The following is an 18962-nucleotide window of genomic DNA, read 5'->3' as shown; positions in this document are numbered from 1 at the left end:
TAATTAAAGCTGCAAGCAGCGATGATCGGGCCCTCGCGCAAAAGTGCAACCGCAACCCTGTGCCATCACCACCCGTCGGCCTCAGGAACAGTGAACGGTGGGCAACGTGCATATAAGGAGTTACATTATAGATTTTTCCGTGCCATATTTCCTATTGCCAGCTGGTGGCGCTATGACTATAAGTGAACACTGACGTGGATATGTGTTCAGGCCAGGACTCTTATAAAACATGTGAAGTGTGAGGCCGGTCGGACATTGCGTGCCTGAGTTACTATAGCTTTCTGTTTCATGGCGAAACATCAAACTTTGTCACGCCTCCACGGACACGCCCCTCATGAAAAGTCTGGGACTTGCAATGTATCGTCACAAAGGTCTAGGAAGTTATATTATAGAAAGACTTTAATTTATTTACATATACCAGATTTCCTGTTATTTACTTAAATGTGTCAAATTCCCTTTTGCCAGCTGGTAGCGCTATTGCTATAAGTGAACACTGACATGGATATGTGTAATCATAGGCGATAAAATTAATGCAGGCGAATTATAGTAGGATTTGTTATTTATTTAAATGTTTCACATTCCATTTTGCCAGCTGTTGGCGCTATTGCTATGGGTGAACACTGACATGGATATGTTTACAGGACAGGTCTCTTATCAAACATGTGAAGTGTGAGGCCGGTCAGACATTGTGTGCCTGAGTTACTATAGCTTCCTGTTTCATGGCGAAACATCAAACTTTGTCATTCCGCCAGGAACACGCCCCTCAATGAAATGTTAGGTTCTTACAATGTTTCGTCTCAAAGGTCAGAAGATCATACTGGCCAAATATGATGCTGACCGTTTTGAATCTGAAAGAGGAGTTAATCACAGTTTAAAACATGCCACTTCCTGTTTCCTGCAGGTGGCGCTATAACTGTATCTGAATATTACCATGTAGATGTCTTCAGGCCAGGACTTTTATCAAATGTGTGAAGTTTGGGGCCTGTTGCACATTGTAGGCCTGAGTTACAACAGCTTCCTGTTCATGGCGAAATGCCAAACTTTGGATGGCCGCCAGGGTCACGTTCCCCCATGAAAAGTCAGGATCTCCGCAATTTAGCTTCGCAAAGGCTTTAAGATTAGAATGACATGAAGATGATGTTGATCGGATTAAAACTCTAGGAGGAGTTCGTTAATGTACGACGACTGGAAATTGAAACAAATTACAAAATTGCACAGGAAATCAAAAATAACGGACTGCCTGTTGGGTTTAGAGATATGCCCCAAGAGACTTTTCTTAATGATTTGGGGAGTTCAATCAGCCCACCAAATTTGGTGCATGTACGTATTGCGTAGTGGCCTGGGCAGTTCTAGGTGGCGCTAGCGAGCCATTTTGCCACGCCTAATTTTAAAACCCATATCAGACGTAAATTTTTGCAAGGTCTGATGCGTGTGCAAATTATTGTGAGTTTTTGAGCATGTTTAGGCCTTCAAATTAGCGATCAAAGAGGGAGAATAATAATAAGAATAATTAAAGCTGCAAGCAGCGATGATCGGGCCCTCGCGCAAAAGTGCAACCGCAACCCTGTGCCATCACCACCCGTCGGCCTCAGGAACAGTGAACGGTGGGCAACGTGCATATAAGGAGTTACATTATAGATTTTTCCGTGCCATATTTCCTATTGCCAGCTGGTGGCGCTATTACTATAAGTGAACACTGACGTGGATATGTGTTCAGGCCAGGACTCTTATAAAACATATGAAGTGTGAGGCCGGTCGGACATTGCGTGCCTGAGTTACTATAGCTTCCTGTTTCATGGCGAAACATCAAACTTTGTCACGCCTCCACGGACACGCCCCTCATGAAAAGTCTGGAACTTGCAATGTATCGTCACAAAGGTCTAGGAAGTTATATTATAGAAAGACTTTAATTTATTTACATGTACCAGATTTCCTGTTATTTATTTAAATGTGTCACATTCCCTTTTGCCAGCTGGTGGCGCTATTGCTATAAGTGAACACTGACATGGATATGTGTAATCATAGGCGATAAAATTAATGCAGGCGAATTATAGTAGGATTTGTTATTTATTTAAATGCGTCACATTCCCTTTTGCCAGCTGGTGGCGCTATTGCTATAAGTGAACACTGACATGGATATGTGTTCAGGCCAGGACTCTTATCAAACATGTGAAGTGTGAGGCCGGTCAGACATTGTGTGCCTGAGTTACTATAGCTTCCTGTTTCATGGCGAAACATCAAACTTTGTCACGCCACCACGGACACGCCCCTCAACGAAAAGTCTGGAACTTGCAATGTATCGTCACAAAGGTCTAGGAAGTTATATTATAGAAAGACTTTAATTTATTTACATGTACCAGATTTCCTGTTATTTATTTAAATGTGTCACATTCCCTTTTGCCAGCTGGTGGCACTATTGCTATAAGTGAACACTGACATGGATATGTGTAATCATAGGCGATAAAATTAATGCAGGCGAATTATAGTAGGATTTGTTATTTATTTAAATGTGTCACATTCCCTTTTGCCAGCTGGTGGCGCTATTGCTATGAGTGAACACTGACATGGATATGTGTACAGGACAGGACTCTTATCAAACATGTGAAGTGTGAGGCTGGTCAGACATTGTGTGCCTGAGTTACTATAGCTTCCTGTTTCATGGCGAAACATCAAACTTTGTCACGCCTCCACGGACACACCCCTCATGAAAAGTCTGGAACTTGCAATGTATCGTCACAAAGGTCTAGGAAGTTATATTATAGAAAGACTTTAATTTATTTACATGTACCAGATTTCCTGTTATTTATTTAAATGTGTCACATTCCCTTTTGCCAGCTGGTGGCACTATTGCTATGAGTGAACACTGACATGGATATGTGTACAGGACAGGACTCTTATCAAACATGTGAAGTGTGAGGCCGTTCAGACATTGTGTGCCTGAGATACTATAGCTTCCTGTTTCATGGCGAAACATGAAACTGTGTCATGCCGCCACGGACACGCCCCTCAACGAAAAGTCAGCAACTTGCAATGTATCGTCACAAAGGTCTGAAGATCATACTGGCTGTAGACTTCAAATATGATGCTGACCTGTTTGAATCTCTGTGAGGAGTTAATCACAGTTTAAAACATGCCACTTCCTGTTTCCAGCAGGTGGCGCTATGACTGTATCTGAAAATTACCATGTAGATGTCTTCAGGCCAGGACTTTTATCAAATGTGTGAAGTCTGGGTGAAGTCTGGGGCCTGTTGGACATTGTAGGCCTGAGTTACAACAACTTCCTGTTCATGGCGAAACGCCAAACTTTGGCAGGCTGACAGTGTCACATTCCCCCACGAAAAGTCAAGATCTCCGCAATTTAGCTTCGCAAAGGCCTTAAGATGAGAATGATATGAAAATGATGTTGAAACAAAAGGGCTCTGCACTACGGTGCAAGCCGGCGGCTTGCTCCTCCGTGCTCGGGCCCTAAATATAGCTGCAATCAGCAATTATGCGATCAAGCCCTTTAAAGGCACAAAGAGCCTCAAAGAGACCCAGAAACAAAAGGGCTCTGCACTACGGTGCAAGCCGGCGGCTTGCTCCTCCGTGCTCGGGCCCTAAATATAGCTGCAATCAGCAATTATGCGATCAAGCCCTTTAAAGGCACAAAGAGCCTCAAAGAGACCCAAAAGGTGAGTTTGGGAAAGGAGTTTAAAAAAATATGAAACACCCTTATGAGTTTAGACACAAGTTTACAGGTAGTATTAAAAAGCTAAATCAACAAAGAGGCATACCTTTACAGCAGTCCAACATCACTAACCAGATCAATCACTGTTTTTTCCTTCATGGCAAATAATTTACTAGTAGGTGTAGCAGAGTAATAGAATACCAACAGACTCAACAGTCATGACATGCATGCTGCTGATTCTGTGTAATTAAATCATGAATTGAAAGGGGCGTGTTCAAAATAATAGCAGTGTAGAGTTCAATTTGAGAGGTAATTCAGGTTCCCTTTCTGTCGGTCTCTCGACGTTGTGTCGAACCAACAGATGGGGTTCGTCTGGAGAAGCTATCAACATCTGACTAGTTTAGAAAAGGCGAATGAAATTGGCGAATGAAATTTGCATGCCAGACTCCACCCCCGGATATCCGGGTATAAAAGGGAGACGGCGTGCTGCATTCATTGACCTTTTGTTCTTCAGACCCTTCACACATGATCAACTTCGAGACTTCAAACTCTATGCTGAATTACTGCTGGAATCTTACGACGTGGTGCAGTGGACTGTTCCTTCCTGCAGCGACTTCCCCTGGGCATCTCGGCAGTTCCAGAAGTGTTCAAGTTTTTTCTGTAAAAGAGCTAATTTCTCCAGCGTGGCATGTCCCGCTGTTCTCGTGGGTGCAACACACTCATCAAGGAGGGGGACGGACACGATGTCTGCCTCAAGTGTCTGGGCGCCCATCACGCTGACTCTGACGATTTGACTCGTGACTCCAGGTGGACTCACACCTTGCGGTTAACTCCTGTCCGCACTTTCTTCCCATGAGTTCTCCCCTGATGGTGAGACCATGTGGTGTCTCCACTAATTCCTCCCTACGGTAGGTAGTGGCCTCTGCAGCGTTTTTCCCCCAGGGGGAATAATGCTTACCCAGTGGCCCGTACGGTGCCGGGCGGCTTCTCGCCATTTAGAGAATTAGGCCTCCGCCCGTGACGGCCGGCGTTAGGGGGCTTCCCAACTTTTTGTGTAAAGCTCTGGGTCCCCCTTCCTCTCCACTGGAGGGTCATAATTTCGCGTTAGCGTCTTCGTCTGACTCGCCCAGGCCAGTCAACGTCGCTCCGCAGAGATTGTGACGCGGCTCAGTGCTGTGGCGTTTTCCATACGAACCCCATTCTGTCGGTTCGACACAACGTCGAGAGACCGACAGAAAGAGAACGTCTTGGTTACGGATGTAACCTCGGTTCCCTGATGGAGGGAACGAGACGTTGTGTCCCTCATGCCACAACACTGGCCGCCCACCCCAGCGGTCGGGGGAGGATGCTTTAGGCTCCTCAGACCAAAGGTGAATGAATGAGCACGCCGGCTTCCCTCTTATACCCGGACATCCGGGGAGGAGCCCGGCATGCAAATTTCATTCGCCAATTTTCATTGGCCTTTTCTAAATACTCAGAAGATGATAGGTTCTCAAGACAAACCCCATTCTGTCGGTTCGACACAACATCTCGTTCCCTCCATCAGGGAACCGAGGTTACATACGTAACCAAGACGTTATACTGTCAAGCAGCAGTTATCGACAGTAAAGAAGCAAACAGAGCCATACTGGCCCAACCGGACTTGATTCTCGGAGCTAATGCTCCTGATGACAACTCCCCCACCTGGCCGATTCCCCTGACGAAGGACATGCTTTCTCAGGGGAAGGGCACATTATGGCATCCCAGACCAGGCCTCTGGAATCCCATGTCTGGCTCCTGGATGTGACGAGGAGACCCTGAGTGGCCTACCCCCTACGGTGGTTGAGTCAATCACTCAGGCCAGGGCCCTTGCCACTAGGCGGCTATGCACCTATAAGTGGCGCCTCTTCTCGTGCTGGCACCGAGAGAAGACCCGCGGAGTTGCTCGATCGGGAACGTGCTGTCGTTCCAGAGACTTGTGAGTAATCTCTCCTCTTCCACACTGAAAGTGTATGTAGCCGCCATTGCCGCTCATCATGACCCAGTTGCTGGTAAGTCTCTAGGACAGCACAACCTGATCATTAGGTTCCTAAGGGGCGCGATAAGGCAGAATCTGCCTCGTCCACGCTCCGTACCCTCTTGGGACCTTGATGTGGTCCTGGTATGCCTCAAGAGGCCCCCCTTCGAGCCCCTTGGAGATGCCGCTCTTCCTCATCTCACGATGAAGACAGTTCTCCTGATGGCGCTTGCCTCCATCAAGAGGGTAGGGGACCTGCAAGCATTCTCCGTGTCCCCTGATTGCCTAGAATCCGGGCCCGGTGATTCTCACATTATCCTGAGACCCCGTCCTGGCCACTCCCTTTTGGGACCAGGTGGTGAACTTGCAGGCACTCCCCACCGGGGAGGAAGACCCAACCCCATCTGTGTTGTGTCCAGTACGTGCACTGCGCCTCCACTTGGACCACACGCAGAGCTTCAGTGGCTCTGATCAGCTCTTTGTCTGTTTTGAAGGTCAGCAGAAGGGGAGGGCTGTCTCCAAACAGAGATTGGCGGACTAGATTGTGGACGCCGTCACGACGGCGTACCGATCCCAAGATCGCCCGTGCCCACTAGCAGTGAGAGCTCACTCCACCCGGGGTATAGCCTCCTCCTGGACACTGTCTCAGGGCACTTCTCTGGCAGACATCTGCAGAGCTGCGGGTTGGGCTGTGCCCAACACCTTCATGAGGTTCTATAACCTCCGCGTAGAACCGGTATCAGCCCGCGTCCTGCTTGGCAACATACCTATCCACATTTCTCCCATGAGTTCTCCCCTAACGGCTAGTCCATGTTGGTATCTCCACTAAACTCCTCCCAACGGTAGGAAGTGGTCACTGTAGCACGTCCCCCATTTGAGGAAATAGCGCTTACCCAGTGGCCTTACGGTGCCGGGTGGCTTCTCGCTGTTAGAGAAACAAGGCCGTCGCCTGTGAGGGCCGAAGGCAGGGCTTCCCACCTTTTCAAAAGCTCTGGGTCCCCCTACCTATCCACTGGTAGGTTACAATTTTGCGGTAGCGCTCATATCTGACACGCCCAGGCCAGTCACTGTCGCTTCGCTAGAGATTGTGACACGGCACAGCGCCGTGACGTTCCCTTTCTGTCGGTCTCTTGACGTTGTGTCGAACCGACAGATGGGGTTCGTCCTTGAGAACCAATCGCTTCCGACTACTTAGAAAAGGCCAATGAAAATTGGCGAATGGAATTTGCATGCCGGACTCCGCTCCCGGACATCCGGGTATAAAAGGGAGACGGTGTGCTTCATTCATTCACCTTTTGTTCTTCGGAGCCTTCGCTGATGAAGTTCAACTCTTGCTACTACTTAGCAACTACAGACTGCCGGTTCTACGACGTGGTGCAGCGGATGGTCCCTTCCTCCGGTGGCTTCCCCTGGGCGTCTCGGCAGTTCCAGAGGTGTTCGCGCAGCAGACGGTGTTACGCCATTCTAAAAGAGCTAGTTTCTCCAGCGTGGCATGTCCCGCTGTTCTCGTGGGTGCAGTGTCCTCATCGAGGACGGGGACGGACACGATGTCTTCCTCAAGTGTTTGGGTCTCCGGCACGCTGAGGCAGCCTTCGTTGACTCATCTTGTCCGCACTGCGGGCAGATGGTCATTGATACGTTGCGGTCACGGGTGGCTGTCTTCTCCCGAGAACCAGCCACCACCTCGCATGCTTCCTGGGCTGTGACGAGAATGGCTAAGGCCCTACCGTCCGCCAAGGCGAGCGGCGAGGGTGATATGGGGACCACTGCGAGTGTAAATCCAACAGCCAAGCGCTCAGAGACCGCTCGCACCCCGTCTCGCTTGCCTCACTGTTCCCTAGCAGACGGTACCACACCGTCTGCATCCTCATTCACGCATTCGGACATGATGCGTGAAGAAGATGACATGTCTGTCGCAGCATCGGAGAGCGATTTGCTGGCATCTGATCCCGACAATTCCTTGCAGCTCCCTCCCAAGGGGGGTCGAGCTGAGGAACAGGTGGATTTCGAGATGTCGGCCATGCTTTCCCGGGCCGCCGTCAGCATTGGATTAGATTGCACTCCGGTGCCTCTCCCTCAGCGCTCACGGCTGGATACATGGTTCTTGGGCTCTGAGCGCGACTCCAAACCGCGCCCATCCCCGGTTCCGTTCTTCCCGGAGGTGCATGAGGAACTGACGAAGACGTGGAACGCCCCTTTTTCGGCTCGTACACGTCAAACCAGTTCCAGGGCTCTTTCTTCCCTTGATGGTGGGGCAGCTATGGGTTACGTCGACGTGCCCCAGGTGGAACGTGCAGTCGAGGTGCACCTGTGCCCGCAGGCGGCGTCCACCTGGAGAGGTCGACCGAAACTCCCATCCTTCGCTCAGCAGTTCTCGGAAGTGAAGAAGCAGACGGAGACGATCAGCCACATCCTTCCCCGCCGTGACTCGGCCGCCCGCAGGCCTTCGAGATCCCGTGCGGCATCTGCTCCCCAGCAGCCCCGGCCCTCTTCGACACTAGCTCCGGCCCCGGCACTCCCGACCCAGGCAGCACCCCGGAAGAGGACGTCGAAGAGGAGACCGCCACCCTGTCAGCAACCTTCTAGGAAGAAGCGACCCTGACGGGAAGACCCCAGGGAGGTTGACACCATCGGACCCGACCATGCCATTGCTGGTCGATCGATCTGGGACGGTTCCTGCCCCTTCGGGGGCCTAGCGCCCACTTTCTCACAAAAAGAGTTTCGAATCTCCCTGGGTGTTTCTCACAGCCGCTCTCACCCTCTGTCAGACGGTGTTCGGCAACTCGACGTTGCGTCTTGGCGAGGTGCAACATCGAATGTACATTGCAGCCTCAGCATTCTCAAATCGACGGTGCGTGGAGCTGCATTGCCAGGCAGGCTAACCAGCACAGCCAGTCTTCTCCCCGGGGGTCCGCCCCCGGCGAGAGACCCGCACTGCCAGCCAAGTTTCAGGGCATCCTCTCTACCTCATTCAGAGGTCAGGATGCTCCCGTACTAAGGGCCGAGGTCGCCACCCTTCTGGCAAAGGGAGCGATCGAGCTCGTCCCTCTACCCGAGATGTCCAACGGGTTTTACAGCCCGTACATCATCGTCCCCAAAAAGGGCGGGGGGTTGCGCCCCATCCTAGATCTGCGTACCCTGAACAGACATCTGCACAAGCTGCCGTTCAGGATGCTCACGCAGAAGCGCATCCTGACATCTATCAGATGTCAGGATTGGTTCATGCCAATCGACCTGAAGGACGTTTACTTTCATGTCTCGATTCTCCCTCGTCATCGCCCGTTCCTACGGTTCGCTTTCGAGGGTCAGGCATATCAGTACAGTGTCCTCCCTCTCCGTCTGTCCCTGTCCCCATGAGTCTTTACTGGAGATCAGGGAGAGAGGTGTGCGCGTACTGAACTATCTCGACGACTGGCTTATCTTGGCACATTCGCAAGATCTGTTGTGTACACACAGGGACCTGGTGCTCCGGCACCTAGATCAACTGGGACTACAGGTCAACCGAGAGAAGAGCAAGCTCTCCTCTGTGCAGAGCATCCTCTATCTTGGTATGGAACTCAACTCTGTCACCATGACAGCGCGTCTGACTACAGAACGCGCCCAGTCAGTGTTGAACTGCCTGAAACATTTAAAGCAGTCAGCGGTTCCCCTGAAACAATTTCAGAGGCTCCTGGGACACATGGCATCCTCGGCGGCGGTGATACCCCTCGGGTTGATGCACATGAGACCGTTCCAACACTGACTACAGAGTCGAGTTCCTCGGAGGACGTAGCACACCGGCAGCAGGTGGATGGTGGTTACACCTCTCTGCCGACGCACCGTAACCCCTTGGTCTTCCATGACCTTCCTTCGAACAGGGGTTCCCCTGGGGCAGATTATAAGGCATGCCTTGGTAACGACAGACGCCTCCCTGCAGCGCTGGGGTACAGTGTGCAACGGGCACGCAGTGTCAGGGCTATGGACGGGCCCCCGCCTGCGATGGAATATAATTTGCCTAGAGTTGTGGACCGTGCTACTCGCACTGAAGCGGCTGCAGCCTCTCGTGCAGGGCAAGCACGTGCTGGTCCGGATGGACAGCATTACCGCAATAGCGTATATCAACCGCCAGAGTGGTGTTCGCTCACTACAGTTAACACGACTCGTCCGACGCCTCCTCCTGTGGAGTCAGCAGGTGACCCGCTCCCTGCGTGCCACGTATATTCCAGGCGACCTGAACCAGACAGCCGACGCGCTCTCTCGTCAGTTGTCGCCTCGCAGAGAGTGGCGACTCCACCCCCATGCAGTGCAGCTCATTTGGGTGCAGTTCGGGCAGGCTCAGGTAGACCTGTTTGCCTCCCTCGAAACTACCCATTGCCCGCTTTGGTACTCCCTGACCGAGGGACCCCTCGGCACGGATGCCCTAGCGCACAGCTGGTTGCGGGACAAGCGGAAGTACGCCTTCCCCCCAGTGAGCCTCATTGCACAGACCCTGTGCAAGGTCAGGGAAGAGGAGCATCAAGTGTTACTCGTTGCGCCACACTGGCCCAACCGGACTTGGTTCTCGGAGCTAATGCTCTTGATGACAGCTCCCCTTGGCCGATTCCCCTGACAAAGGACCTGCTTTCCCAGGGGAAGGGCACATTATGGCATCCCAGGCCAGACCTCTGGAACCTCCATATCTGGCCCCTGGATGAGACGAGGAGATCCTGAGCGGTCTACCCCCGGCGGTGGTAGAGACCATATCTCAGGCTAGGGCACCAGCCACTAGGTGACTGTACGCCTACAAGTGGCGCCTCTTCTCGACCTGGTGTTCTTCTCGAGGAGAAGACCCACGGAGTTGTGCGATCAGGTCCGTGCTGTCCTTCCTACAAGAGAGACTCGAGACTAACCTCTCCCCATCCACACTGAAAGTGTATGTAGCCGCCATCGCCGCTCATCACAACTCAGTTGCTGGAAAGTCTCTAGGACAGCACGACCTGGTCATTAGGTTCCTAAGGGGCGTGAGGAGGCTGAACCCGCCTCGTCCGTGCTCCGTACCCTCTTGGGACCTGGATGTTTCCCTGACGGGCCTCACCAGGCCCCCCTTCGAGCCCCTAGGTGATGCCGCTCTTCCTCATCTCACGATGAAGATGGTTCTCCTGATGACGCTCGCCTCCATCAAGAGGGTAGGGGACCTACAGGCATTCTCCGTGTCCCTTGACTGCCTACAATTCGGACCCAGGGATTCTCACGTTATCTTGAGAACTCGGCCCGGCTACGTGGCCAAAGTTCCCACCACTCCCTTTCGGGACCAGGTGGTGAACTTACAGGCGCTCCCCACCGGGGAGGAAGACCCAACCCCGTCCGTGTTGTGTCTAGTACACGCTCACTGCGCCTTTACTTAGACCGCACACAGAGCTTCAGGAGCTCGGATCAGCTCTTTGTCTGTTTCGGAGGTCAACAGAAGGGGAGAGCTGTCTCCAAGCAGAGGTTGTCGCACTGGATTGTGGACGCTGTCACTACGACCTACCAATCCCAAAATCGCCTGTGCCCACTCGCAGTGAGAGCTCACTCCACCAGGGGTATAGCCTCCTCATGGGCACTGGCACGCAGCGCCTCTCTCACAGACATTTGCAGAGCTGCGGGTTGGGCTACACCCAACACCTTCGCGAGGTTCTACAAGCTCCGCGTAGAACCGGTGTCAGCCCGCGTCCTGCATGGAGACATGTAGGACCGGCAACCGGTAGGGTGTACGCCTATGATGGTACCTTCCCCCCTCTCTCGAGTGGGTCAGAGTACTATTCAGTCTCCATTCTTTCCCCACTGGGCGAAGAACAGGCACTCCATCCATCACTAAGCAAGCAGTCGTGAGAGGCTCTCAGGCTCCTCAGCCCAAAGGTGAATGAATGCAGCACGCCATCTCCCTTTTATACCCGGATATCCGGGGGTGGAGTCCGGCATGCAAATTTCATTCACCAATTTCATTGGCCTTTTCTAAACTAGTCAGAAGCTGATAGGTTCTCAAGAACGAACCCCATCTGTCGGTTCGATACAACGTCTCGTTCCCTCCATCAGGGAACTGAGGTTAAATCCGTAACCAAGATGTTTTTAATTCGAAATTTGGCGTTTCCATCACTCTTTTCTGACAAAATGCTAAAAAAAACCAGAGTCATGGAAACCCGCTGTTAACAGACTAACTCCAAACTTTCACCCGAACATGTATGTGCTTGTTTTTCTCAACAAAAACATTGTAAATATAAACATGATGATCATGTTTTTTCAAGTGTTTATTTATGGTTTTTATTGCATTATGTGCAATATGCTTAAGGCCCTATTAACTTGTTTTTCATTCGATCTTCACGATCTTATTCCGAAATGGTTACAAAATCTAAATGCTAAAAAACTTTTCTAAAACTTTGTTTTAAAAAAACGATAAACTTATTTTTAAACTCACATTTTTGTACATCATATTACTGAAACATTATTATACCGTGCCTTTTGTATTGCATTAGGCTATGTTGCAATAATACTGGCTACTTTTAACTTCGCAGCATTCCGTTATATTTTTTCATTAAGGCTGTGTAAATTTGCACTGAACAAGCCTGAACAATTGGCTTTTATTTGTTTTCATATGACATTTTATATTTATCTTATATTTAGCTTAATCTCGTTGGACTATAGCCTACCCTGCATTCTTGTGCCTCTTCGTTCTTCTGAATTTACCAATAAAAATTATAAATAAAAAAGTTTGTTTTAAAATTGATGTCTTTCTCGTTTAAAAACACCGCAAGGAAATATCTTTCACCGTGATCAACCCTATTTTCATGAAAAAAAATGCACATAGCATTACATTGCAGTATATTACGTAACATGGGTACGGGAAGAACACCAGGATGAGAAGAGATGCCACTTATAAGCGTATAAACGACTAGTGGCGGGGGCTCTAGCCTGCAGGACGGTCTCTCTGACTGCCGGCGGCAAGCCACTCAATGTCTCCTCTCCCTTCCAGGGGCCAGACATGGAGACTCCAGAGGCCTGGCTTGGGGTGCCATACCGTGCCCTTCCCCTGCAATAGAAGGTCCTTTGTCAGGGGAATCGGCCAGGGGGAACTGTCATCAGAGCCACCAGGTCTGAGAACCAAGTCTGGTTGGGCCATTAAGGCGCAACTAGCAGTACTTGATGTCCCTCTTCCCTGACCTTGCACAGGACCTGTGCCAGGAGGCTCACTGGGGGGAAGGCGTACTTCCACTTGTCCTGCGTCCAGCTGTGTGCTAAGGCATCCGTGCCGAGGAGTCCCTCCGTCAAGGAGTACCAAAGCAGGCAATGGGTGGAGTCCGGGGAGGCAAACAGGTCCACCTGCGCCTGGCCGAACCGCTCCCATATGAGACGGACTGCGTGGGGATGGAGTCGCCATTCTCCGCGGGGCGTCCCCTAACGAGAGAGCGCATCGGCTGTCTGGTTCAGGTCGCCCGGGATGAAAGTGGCTCGCAGGGATTTGATCACCTGCTGACTCCAGAGGAGGAGTCGTTGGATGAGTCGTGACATCTGCCGTGAGCATATGCCACCTTGGTGATTGATGTACGCCACGGCAGCCACGCTGTCCGAACGGACCAGCACGTGTTTGCCCTGTACGAGGGGCCGGAGCCTCCTGAGTGCCAAAAGGACAGCCAGCAACTCCAGGCAGTTGATGTGCCACCGCAGCCGGGGACCCATCCACTGCCCTGATACTGCGTGCCCGTTGCACACAGCACCCCACCCCTGCAGGGAGGTGTCTGTTATGAACACAACGCCCATTGAAACCTGCCCGAGCAGAACCTCCGCTCGGAGAAAGGTCAGATCTGACCAGGGGTTGAGGGTGCGGAGGCACTGAGGCGTTACCGTAATGCGCCTGGTACCGGTGTGCTACGCCTTCCAGGGAACACGACTCTGAAGCCAGTCTGAAGCGGCCGCATGTGCATCAACCCAAGAGGGATTACCCCTGTCACAAGACTTAGACCACGAGAAACATGACATGATGCGGCAGAATCATGACAAGATGTGTGTGAGAAAAAATGCAAACAATCATGATCTCTTTCCCTTACTGACCTGCACATTGATGTCTGCCCCATTATCAAGCAGCAGCTCCAAACACTCAGCTCCATCAGTAGCGATGGCAGACAGGTGCAATGGTGTGAAACCATGCACATTTGTCTGGTTAACCCTGGCACCGCAGTAAATCAGCTCACTGGCTACTCTCCGTTGACAGGTGTAACAAACCATGTGAAGAGCCGTGTTCCCAAAGATATCCGCTTCATCAATCTATGAGAAGAAGAAGAGAGAGATAGAGACAATATAAAAACACTTAGGCCTTTATCCTCAAACATTTATTCACAATATAAAAACCTACATTTAGCCAACAGGATGTTTTCCTCACCTCTGCTCCATGTCTTAACAGGCACTTGACCACTTCGATGTGTCCACTAAGAGCAGCAACATGCAGTGGAGTAAATCCCTGCTTATCCCTGCATGATACATCAGCACTGCATGATAGTAAAAGCTTCACAACCTCCATATGCCCTGACCATCAAACAAAATACAAATACAAGACATGCACCATGACAAACTGTATATTCTGAATAAAATCCGCAATAGCATAATGCTTTCTCAAGTAGCAAATCAAAGCACCAAGTACCTAGATGAGCTGCCAAATGGATAGGCTGTCTTTCCTTGATGTCTCTGGCATTCAGGTTGACCCTGTTATTTAGGAGCAGGGTCACTGTCTGAATACATTTGAAATGTGTTAATGGAAACGTTTACATAATTTGACATTCTGTTTTCAACAACCACAACATTTAAAGGAATAGCGTTATATTAAAAATCTGTCATCATTTACTCAGTTTTGTTTCGCGAAACACAAAAAGAAAGTACGCAGCCTCTTCTTATGAATATAATTACCATTTCCCGTCAGGCTTTGAAAATGACACAGTATTGGCCAAAGGTGATGTCTGGCAGATAATCCTCTCTTGTCTTTGACTACAGCAGTCATGCTCATGGCTGTTGACTCAATAGGCTTCGCTCACGTGTAATTGTTAGCCAAACCTCCTCAAGTTCTTCTCAGAGCTGGGCTTCAGACGGAGCTGTAGCGCTGTGTGTGCTCCAGACATGTATGTGCTGTTGGCTCATGGCCACTGACTTGGGTCATGTCCTGATGCCACACCCCCTCTCATCCTCATGCACTTTCTTGTCAACTCTTCTACCAACAATAAAGGCAAAGAGCCTCTAAATATCCTAAGAATATAAATAAGCTGAGCTTTGGTTTACACGTTAAACACGCATACAAGGTCTTGAATACTTTGCCTTCTATAATACTGTCTATCAGTTTTCCAAATTTAAACATAATTTATGGTCACGACTGCATTGATCCATATGATGACTATTCTGAGTACACAGGAGAAGATGTTTGACATGAATCAAATCAACGTGATGGAGAAAACGTCTTGGTTACGGATGTAACCTCGGTTCCCTGATGGAGGGAACGAGACGTTGTGTCGAACCGACAGAATGGGGTTTGTCTTGAGAAGCTATCATCTTCTGAGTATTTAGAAAAGGCCAATGAAAATTGGCGAATGAAATTTGCATGCCGGGATCCTCCCCGGATGTCCGGGTATAAGAGGGAAGCCGGCGTGCTCATTCATTCACCTTTGGTCTGAGGAGCCTAAAGCATCCTCCCCCGACCGCTGGGGTGGGCGGCCAGTGTTGTGGCATGAGGGACACAACGTCTCGTTCCCTCCATCAGGGAACCGAGGTTACATCCGTAACCAAGACGTTNGCCCTGAGCCAGTGCCCACGAGGAGGCGACACCCCGAGTGGAGTGCGCCTTAACTCCTAAGGGGCAGGGGCGATCTTGCGACCGGTATGCCAAGGATATGGCATCCACGATCCAGTGCGCCAATCTCTGTTTGGAGACAGCTCTCCCCTTCTGCTGACCTCCAAAACAGACAAAGAGCTGCTCAGATCTTCTGAAGCTCTGCGTGCGGTCCAAGTAGAGGTGCAGTGCGCGTACTGGACAAAACACGAATGGGGTTGGGTCTTCCTCCCCGGTGGGGAGCGCCTGCAAGTTCACCACCTGGTCCCGGAAGGGAGTCGTGGGAACCTTGGTCACGTAGCCGGGCCGTGGTCTCAGGATAACGTGAGTCTCCAGGCCCGAATTCTAGGCAACCCGAGGACACAGAGAATGCTTGTAGGTCCCCTACCCTCTTGAAGGAGGCGAGCGCTACCAGGAGGGCCGTCTTTATCGACAGGCGAGAAAGATCGGCCTCCCCTAGGGGCTCGAAGGGGGGCCTCTGGAGGCCCTCCAGGACCACTTTGAGGTCCCAAGAGGGTACGGGGCGCGGGCGAGGTGGATTCAACCTTCTCGCGCCCCTCAGGAACCTGCTGACCAGGTCGTGCTGTCCTAGAGACTTACCAGCAACTGGATCGTGATGTGCGGCTATAGCGGCAACATACACTTTCAGTGTGGAAGGGGAGAGGTTTTTCTCAAGTCTCTCCTGGAGAAAGGACAGTACGTACCTGATCGAGCATCTCCGTGGGTCTTCTCCGTGAGAAGAGCACCAGGACGAGAAGATGCGCCACTTGAAGGCATACAATCTCCTAGTGGCCGGGGCTCTAGCCTGAGTGAGGGTCTCAACCACCGCCGGGGGTAGGTCGCTCAGGATCTCCTCGTCCCGTCCAGGGGCCAGACATGGAGGTTCCAGAGGTCTGGCCTGGGATGCCAAAACACGTGCCCTTCCCCTGAGAAAGGAGGTCCTTCCTCAAGGGAATCGGCCAGGGGGGGGTTGTTGTCAGGCTCACCAGCTCTGAGAACCAAGTCCAGTTGGGCCAATAGGGCGCAACTAGTAGCACTTGATGCTTCTCTTCCCTGACCTTGCACAGGGTCAGGGAAAGCCATAGACGACCATAGACGACCAAGGGGTCAGGGTGCGCTGGCAGAAAGGCGTGATGACCATACGCCTGCTGCCGGTGTGCCACGCTCTCCAAGGAACTCGACTCTGTAGCCAGTGTTGGAGCGGTCGCATGTGCATTAACCCAAGGGGGACCACCCCCACTGAGGATGCCATGTGCCCCAGGAGCCTCTGAAATTGTTTCAGGGAGACCGCTGGCTGCCTGAAGTGCTTCAGGCAGTGTAACACTGACCGGGCGCGCTCTGTAGTCAGTCGTGCTGTCATTGAGACGGAGTCGAGTTCCATACCGAGAAAGGAGATGCTCTGCGCGGGGGAGAGCTTGCTCTTTTCCCAGTTGACCTGTAGTCCCAACCGATCTAGGTGCCGGAGCACCAGGTCCCTGTGTGTACACAACAGATCTCGCGAGTGAGCCGAGATGAACCAGTCGTTGAGATAGTTGAGTACCCGCACACCTTCTTCCCTTAGGGGAAGGAGGGCAGCTTCCATGACCTTCGTAAAGACCCGTGGAGACAGGGACAGACCGAAGGGGAGGACCCTGTACTGATATACCCGTCCCTCGAACGGCCGGTGTCGAGGAAGGATAGAGACATGAAAGTACGCGTCCTTCAGGTCGATTGCCATGAACCGATCCTGACGCCTGATGGACGTCAGGATGCGCTTCTGCATGACCATCCTGAAAGGCAGCTTGTGTAGGTGTCTGTTCAGAACACGCAGATCCAAGATAGGGCGCAACCCTCCGCCTTTCTTGGGGACAATGAAGTACGGGCTGTAGAACTTGCTGAACATCTCGGCCGGTGGGACGGGCTCGATTGCTCCCTTCACCAGAATGGAGGCGACCTCCGTCCGCAGTACGGGTGCATCTCTGCCTCTGACTGAGGTAAAAAGGACGCTCCGGAACTTGGGCAGACGTGTAGCGAACTGAATCGCGTAGCCGAGACAGATCGTCTTCCTCAGCCAGCCTGACAGTCTGGGAAGCTGAGCCCAAGCTCCCAGATACTGAGACAGGGGGACTAGAGGTTTGATCTGCTTCATCGCCCCCGTGGAGGGTGGTTCGATGGCTAGCAGTACGGATTCCTTGCCGGGGGAGGACTCCCGGGGAGGAGATCGGCTCTGCTGTTTTTCCTGCCTGGCAATTGTCCAGCTCAACGCACTGTCTGTCTGAGAGTGCTGAAGGCTGGTGTTTATACTCGACATTGCGCTTCGCCGTGACGCAACGTCCACCGTCAAGTTGCCGTCCACCGTCGACCAGAGGGTGGGAATGGCTGTGAAAACCCAGAGAGAGAGGAAGCTCTTTTTGTAAGGAAGTGGGCGCTGGCCCCCCAGGGGGGACCAGCTGATGGTAGGACGGGGCAGGAACCGTCCCTATCCGACCCAGCGATGGAGTGGCTGGAATCGGGCCCGGTGGTAGTCTCAATCTCCCTGGGGTCTGTCCGTCAGGGCCGCTTCTGCTTCCGCGACGGCTGCTGATGGGGAGGCGGTTTCCTCTTCGACGTCCTTTCCAGGAGGCAGCCTGAGAAGGGGGCACTGGAGCCAGAACCGGAGTCGAAGAGGGCCGAGGCTGCTGAGAAGCAGACGCCGCTCGGGATCTCGAAGGCCTGACGGCGGCCGAGTCACGGCGGGGCAGGATGTGTCTGATTGCCTCCGTCTGCTTCTTCACCGCCGAGAACTGCTGAGAGAAATCCTCAACGGTGTCACCAAACAGCCCTCCCTGCGAGAAGGGGGCTTCAAGAAAGCGAACCTTCTCGGCGTCCCGCATCTGCGCAAGGTTTAGCCAGAGGTGCCTCTCTTGGACCACCATGGTGGACATCGCCCGACCCAAGGCCCGTGCCGTCACCTTAGTCGCCTGTAGAGCGAGATCGGTGGCGGTACGGAGTTCCTGCATTACCGTTGGGTCGGTCTTACCCTCGTGGAGCTCCTTCAACGCCTTGGCCTGATGGACCTGCAGGATGGCCATGGCGTGGAGGGAGGAGGCGGCCTGACTGGCAGTTGTGTAAGCCTTCGACACCAGAGATGCCGAAAACTTTCACGCCCTGGATGGGAGTCTAGGCCGAGCCCTGCAGGTGGCCGCTGTCTGCGGGCACAGGTGCACCGCGACAGCACGCTCCACCTGGGGGATCTCGACATAGCCCTGGCCACCCCACTATCGAGGGAAGTAAGGGCGACTGAGCCTTTCTGATTGGAACGGGCTGTGAGGAGCGCGTTCCAAGTCTTACTCAGCTCCTCATGCACCTCCGGGAAGAACGGGACCGGAGCTGGGCGCGGCTTGGAGCCGCGCTCAGACCCCAGGTACCACGTATCCAACCGCGAGCGCTGGGGTAAAGGCGGTGCTGTGCACTGCAGCCCAATGCTCGCGGCGGCCCGGAAGAGCATGGTTGACATCTCAACGTCCGCCTCTTCCTGG

At 52.2% G+C, this 18962-nt stretch overlaps 1 protein-coding gene across 1 annotated transcript in view; it reads right to left on the bottom strand.

Moving 5' to 3' along the window:
- LOC130571613 (serine/threonine-protein phosphatase 6 regulatory ankyrin repeat subunit C-like) overlaps window positions 1–18962 on the bottom strand; it is a 180343-nt gene that overhangs the window by 136355 nt on the left and 25026 nt on the right. The window contains 3 exon segments of the mRNA XM_057362739.1: window positions 13707–13919; window positions 14035–14177; window positions 14293–14380. Of these exon segments, the coding sequence (XP_057218722.1) occupies window positions 13707–13919; window positions 14035–14177; window positions 14293–14380 (444 nt within the window).

Source organism: Triplophysa rosa, linkage group LG20, assembly GCF_024868665.1.
Source record: "Triplophysa rosa linkage group LG20, Trosa_1v2, whole genome shotgun sequence".
NCBI classification, from domain to species: domain Eukaryota; kingdom Metazoa; phylum Chordata; class Actinopteri; order Cypriniformes; family Nemacheilidae; genus Triplophysa; species Triplophysa rosa.
Note: the sequence above shows the minus strand (reverse complement) of the source record. Positions and strands in the feature narration are given on the sequence as shown.